Consider the following 6,521-nt stretch of genomic DNA (forward strand, 5'->3'; position numbering starts at 1 on the left):
TCCCGGGGCAGCTGGGTCCAGCCAGGACTGCCGTGAACGATCAAACCTGCCTTGCCGATCCACTTCTGTTCCAAGGCCCCCTTTCTCCGGCACAAGACGGGGACGGTGATTGTGTCCCACTCCTCAGCTGCTGTAAAAGCATAAATGCGGTGCTGGTGGCAAGACATTTCAGACGGCGGCTGGCCAGGCACCCGGTAGAGGAGAAGCTGTGTCCGTGCCCTACAGCTCCTAGATCTTTTTGTTCCTGAGTCCGGAGTAACCAAGCAGTTCCCAGGCGCATTTCCACAGAGAGAGTGAAAGTTGGTTCTTTTAAGCTTTGCAACTCTTGGCTGAAAGTCTTAGGCACCTTTTTTGGCAAAGTTTTATCTACTTTGCAGATGTATTAAGGAGGGTGACTTTGTTGGGTTGTTAACAGGTTGTTTTGGCTTCTTATCTTAATTGTCTTTCACGCTATAATTCCTGTTGATTTTAGAGTGCCTGCAGATTTCATATGTTGCACATTCCACTCCGGGTCCTTCAGAATCATTCTCACTCTTACACAGTTTGTTCACCGGTGTCTGAGTGCCTCGGGGACCCGCGCCCAGCGCTTGTAATCCTCATTGCCCTCACACGTGCGGGACATGAGTTGGACAAAATGCCCAGATCAGCAAGTATCCTAAAGACTCACACTGTCCCCTGGAGTGTAGGTTGTTACTGTATTTCATTCAGCGATGATTTATTGAGTTTCTGGTCTCTGCCAAGCATTGTCTGGGCACTTGAAATACATCAGAAGGACACGGCTCCCGCCCTGCAGCAGGACCATGTTACCATCGCGACTAAGAGCAGACTGTCCAGAAGTAGCTTCAGGTTCTGCGTCTGTTACTGCCTAACTGTAGGACCTTGAACAGATCTCTGTGCCTCAGCTTCCTCCTTGGCAAAATGGGGATGATTACTAACTAGTATCTTACTCATAGAATTATTCTGACTGCAGTTGAGTTCTGTATATAAAAGTGCACGTCCAGGGTAAGCGTCATATAGTGTTTGCTCTGTTTATAAATGAAAGTCTACTTCTGAAAGAACTTGTGTGTGTCTGTACAGAAATCTGTAATGATTGCTATTTATAAGAAATCTATAGAAGAGTTCCTTAGCTGACAGAACTTAGAACTGAACTGTCCTTCATTTCTGTTGGTTTATGGCCTCTGTTTCAGCCAGATACAGCTGTCGTGACTCAATCTGTATGTGTAATGCAGTGGCTCATTTGATGTTTGTTAGAAATAAGGACTTTTATTTGATGGATAATGCAGATGTAAATACACGGCTGTACAATATCTCTGCGTTGTAAATCTGAGGCAGAGAACGCATGAATTCAGTTTCAGATAAGTCTGTACTTTTAAAAAATGATTTACTGATCTGTGAGTTATTTTTTGGTTTGGAACACAGTGATATGGACAAACAAAAATCTACCCTCGTGGATGCCCTTTGTAGAAAAGGATGTGCCCTAGCTGACCACCTGCTTCACGCACAAGATCAAGATGGGGCCGTTTCAGGTGATACGGAAGGAAGAGAGGAGGAAGGAGAGAGCACTCTGGATTCTTTGACGGAAACTTTTTGGGAAACTACAAAATGGACTGATCTTTTTGACAATAAGGTAACCTGTCTGCCTCTTGTTTGGGCGCAGTTCTTGGGGGTTGCTTCACAAACCTTTCTTGGGCCCCATTGCCTCCTCTTTGCTGTTCCCCAGCTGCCTGGCCAGAAGAGGAAGACAATACATGGAATGTGGCTAAGCTGGGCTCTGAAGAAGACTCTGTGTTTAGTGAGACCTCATTTGTCTTGCCTGTTTTAAACCATTCTACCATTTTCTTCTCTGTCTGCATAGCAGCCTTTTGGTGGAGGCAGTTACTTACGAAGCTAGAATTAAGAGCATCTCGAGGTCGTGTTTGTGCCTTCCCGCATCTGTCTGTGTGCTGATTTGCTGGGGGTGGAGGGGGGTTGCTGGTTACTTTACATGTCATTTTTCTCAAAACCTCTTTGGCTTTTAAATAATTATCACCTGGATTTATAGCTCATCAACTTTAAAATCCAGTTCAGAAAAAGTCACATTGATGAACTTTTTGGATGTGGGTTATAAAAACATTTTAAATCTCTTTTAGCCCTCTACTAGAGTTCTCACGGTAGGGATTATATAACTCCCAAGTTGCTGTCAGTCTTCCTTTCTTCTGGAGATAAAAATAAACTAAATGAAATCAGTGGAAATCTCCTGACCCAGCACAAGCCCTTGTTTGTGTTTTACTAGACAGATGCTTGTTTTCTAGATGCACTGTGATCATGTGTAGTACAGACCTCTGAGATGGGAGAAAAGTTTTCACCACAGCACAGTCAGTCGTGCTCCTGCCGCAGAAACGGAGTCCTAGGCAGGAAACTGCAGGAGCCAGTGTCACAGCAGAGCTTGAGAATTTGGATCTGAAATCAGGCCCTGGAGTGCAAATCCCACTTCTTCCATTTTTATCTGTGTGACCCTCGGCAAGTTTCTGAAACCTGCTGAATGAGTACTCAGTACACGGAAGGGCCTCCGTGATACTTGCTCTTATTCCGAACACACACCTATTGCACGTCTGCTCCCCACCCAGTGCTGTGCTTGCTGCTGGAAAAAGATAAGAGCCTGGTGGATAAAAACTTGACGAGCCTCGTAATAAAACCATTACGAATAATCCCGTATCTCCGTATCTGCCGCAGTACTGCTCTATCAGGGGCCAGGCACTGTATTGCCTGTCTGTTTAGCACCTTTGTAAAGGTTGAACACCTTGCTTGGCTCTAGAACACAAATAAATGTGATAGGATTGCTTTCTTTGAGGTCATTCTCCATATTCTGAAGGTGGACACCAAAAACGTAAATAAATGGTTACAGGTATATTTGACAGATGCAGTAATTAAAGGCACCAACGTATACACAAGGAATTGACAGCGTAAGAACGTGTTTGTATAATAGAACACTTTTTTTTTTTTTACTTTTATCCCCTTTTGCAGTTTTGGTAATTTATAACGAGATTTCATAGTTCTGTACTTCCCTCCTTACTCGCGTTTTTGTGATCACTTCTGTCAGCTCCCCTTTGCATAAAGAGGTGTTTTGGTATGGATGCCAAGAACTAGTGATTCATCAGAGCTTCATTTTTCTCCCCAACACAAGTTACCTGTTTTGTGGCATATTTAACTTTTATTCTTTCAAAACATTTTTGAAATTTGCTTGATGGAAAATGTTCATTTTAAAAGCTACACTTCTGTTAAGGCCTTCATCTTTTCCTTATTGAAGCTATAAGCCATACAGTGTAAATATTTCATAGATAAGCTTTATCTTGTTTTACCTTATAGGTTTTAACATTTGCATACAAGCATGCATTAGTAAATAAAATGTATGGGAGAGGCCTTAAATTTGCAACTAAACTTGTGGAAGAAAAACCAACAAAAGAAAACTGGAAAAATTGTATTCAAGTAAGTGATATAAAATCGTCACTGTTAAGTGTCCCCTCCATATTGCATAGTGACAAGATAGAGCCTTATGGTAGTGATTTAACGATACTGACTTTATCATGACAGATTGCTACTCCAATTAATGTAATGCGAACTATAAAATGAAAGCATGAGAGACCGCCAATAAGCTATTTAAGTTTTTTAAACTTTTCTTATTAAATTTTAATTTTTTTTAAATGTTTATTCATTTTTGAGAGACAGAACGTGAGCGGGGGACGGGCAGAGAGAGAGGGAGACATAGAATCTGAAGCAGGCTCCAGGCTCTGAGTTGTCAGCACAGAGCCTGATGGGGGGCTCGAACTCCCAGACCTCGAGATCATGACCTGAGCTGAAGTTGAATGCTTACCTGACTGAGCCACCCAGGGGCCCCATTATTATTAAATTTTTAAAACTCCTGTCCAGAAAGGACAGAAGGGCTGTACTTAGCCTCAGATGTTTACAACGTAGGCAAAGTGCATTATGAATTTTAGATGTATAGTCAGAAGACAGTTTTCTTTATGAAGAAAACAAACAGAATTGCTTTTCAATACATGTTGGCTCAGTTCTAAAATGGTTGAATTTTTAGAGTTTATATTTGAATATTCTTCATTTGAAGTGATAGGCCATTTTGTGATTTTACCACATTCTGTATTATATGCAGAGAAATTATGTGGTTGATATTAGAAACAGGAGGTAAGAAATGCTGTTCTTTCTGTACAAGTTAATTGTCAAGTATAAAGTTTACTGAATTCCAGAGAAATCACTGTAGCCTCATCCTGTCTCTGGGCCTGGTTTGTTCCTGAAGGATATATGGGGTTGGGCAGCTTGGTCATGCCAAATGTGGCCAAGGCTCTGGTCTCCGTACCCGAGGTATTCTTTGAATGTAAAACTAATCAGTAGGTTCCTAGGGAAATTTTTTATAATTAGAGGAAACTATAGGTTATCTTTACTCTTAGACCTTTTTCTGGCATACCTTCACCAGTCCAAATTGTAAGACATTTTAACTCAGTTCTTCAGATGTTTCAATAGGTTAAGAGAAATCTTTCTGCAACTCACCATAAGGTGTGTAGTGTGATTCTTATCACATCAACTATAATTTGTGAGCTCTCACATCCGTAAAGCCCGTGACTCACCCAGACATTGACACCAGGGGGTGTTTCATAACTTGTGTCCCCTCCACTCTGTTCCTGTACTGCCCGCCCTCCACGCTGCTGCTGGGAAAGATGGCTTTTGACACCTCCTGGTGAAGCCCCGGCACATGTAGGATAAAATCCAGACTCCTCCCCGTGGCCCATAAGGCCCATGTGATGTGGCTCCTGCCTTCCTCCCCAGCCACATCTCATCACACTTCCCTGGAATGGCTCTGCTCCCATCTCGAGAGCCGCCTCTGCCTGGCCGAAGCAGCCTCGGCCCTTCCCACCATGGGACCCAGCTCGTCCAGCTGTGTGGAGAGCTCTTTCCCCGACTGGCAGAGTAGGTCTCTTCGTCAGGTTTCCTCTTAAATGTCATCTCCCCGGAGATCCCACTCGTGACCATCTCACTTCCCAGCCCCTCTGTTATGTCACCATTGTATACCTGACATGTACCTCTTAATTATGGACTCGCTTATTCATCTCCTCATGGATTTGCTTTGGCACTCTCTGGTTTTCCTGAACAGAACAGAACTTTCCTGAAAGTGAGAAGTGAGTTTGTTCAGTGCTGTTTTCCCGAGGTCTAGAACAGTGTTTGACTTCCAGTCAGAGAATGAAAGGCAGCTAGGTTGGTAGGAAGGAAGGGAACAAGTATGTCAGGATTGAAGAAAGAAAGACAGGCTAGTAGAAAGACAGGAAAGAAGGAAGGTTGGGCGGAATGGTCATAATCACCCGTTTAGGTTGGTTGGTAGTAAAATGAGTAGGTTAGTTGATGGTAAGGAAGAACAATTGGTAGGAAGGGTGGTGGGTGGTTGGGTTGGGATGGAAGGAAAGTTCTATGTGCTACTTTATTATCATTAAATATTTAATGCAGAATTTACCCTGTATATTGAGCTTGAAAAATCTGTTCTTTAATAATAAATTTTTGTGTTCTGTTCTAGCTGATGAAGTTACTTGGATGGACCCATTGTGCATCTTTTACTGAAAACTGGCTTCCCATCATGTATCCTCCTGATTATTGTGTATTCTAAAATAGGAACCAAGACTTTAAATTTTAAAAAAGAAAGTTTTATAGTGAATGGATATAAAAACAAATTTGTGGCATTTTTAGTCTAATGCATGTTTTCATCCGCTATCAAATACTGATTATTAAAATGATGTGTATTTATCAGAGAATTTGCTGGCGTGTGGCTTAATACATGGAAATCTAGACCTCTGACATCATGGTGTTTTTTTAATGCCTCACATGGCTGGCACCGGGCTGTGCCCTGACTGCCAGCACCAAGGACTTTCGGTTGGGTTGCAGATATCACTTGCATGATAGGTTTTGAACAGTGACTTTTAACTGCAAACCTGTAAAATTCTATTTTTTATTTTATAAACGAACAGGGTTTTAACATGCTCAACTTTAATTTTTTTCAATTGTATGAAGGCCTTAAAAAGCTACATTAAGCGTAGCTAAAATTATTTATTGGACTAAAAAAATAGCAGAACTTCATTTCCAGATTTTTTTTTCTTTTTTTTTTCTTTTTCTTTTTCTTTTTTTTTTCTTTTGGTAAAGGTTTACATTTGATTAAGGGGAAAAAAACCGGCACAAATGAGTGTGTGGCAATTGCTGGAGCATAACTGCTTCTCACTAAATCAGTCTTCATCTTGGAGTTATTTCGGGTCAGTCATTTTTAACATCCTTTTGACGTGCAGAGAGCATCAGAATGAACTAATAATACATGTATAAGTGCCAGACTGCTAAATCTTTATCAGGTATTGTAAAGATACACATATGGTATGTTTGTTAAAGTTGAAATAATGTAAACACGTGAATACATGTGCAAAACCAAGATCACAGTATATACCATATGCATTCTGATACCTTGGTTTTTTTTATAAATAATAAAAGTGAATATTGAA

General features: G+C 41.3%; 1 protein-coding gene across 5 annotated transcripts in view; it reads left to right on the forward strand.

Annotated features, from left to right (window-relative positions):
* TPP2 (tripeptidyl peptidase 2) overlaps nucleotides 1-6,521 on the forward strand; it is a 68,446-nt gene extending 61,925 nt beyond the window's left edge. For 2 of the 5 annotated variants that reach the window (XM_047081639.1, XM_047081650.1), the window contains 4 exons: nucleotides 1,420-1,627; nucleotides 1,721-1,792; nucleotides 3,346-3,465; nucleotides 5,555-6,521. In XM_047081639.1, coding sequence (XP_046937595.1) covers nucleotides 1,420-1,627; nucleotides 1,721-1,792; nucleotides 3,346-3,465; nucleotides 5,555-5,644 — 490 coding nt within the window. In that variant the 3' untranslated portion in view covers nucleotides 5,645-6,521. Of the gene's footprint in view, nucleotides 1-1,419; nucleotides 1,628-1,720; nucleotides 1,793-3,345; nucleotides 3,466-5,554 lie in introns of those variants that run through there. The other 3 variants (XM_047081655.1, XM_047081663.1, XM_047081672.1) reach the window with 2 other exon arrangements.

This window comes from Lynx rufus, unplaced genomic scaffold, assembly GCF_022079265.1.
Source record: "Lynx rufus isolate CCGP_SWC_20201006 ecotype Redwood Valley unplaced genomic scaffold, mLynRuf1.p SCAF_1, whole genome shotgun sequence".
NCBI classification, from domain to species: Eukaryota; Metazoa; Chordata; class Mammalia; order Carnivora; family Felidae; genus Lynx; species Lynx rufus.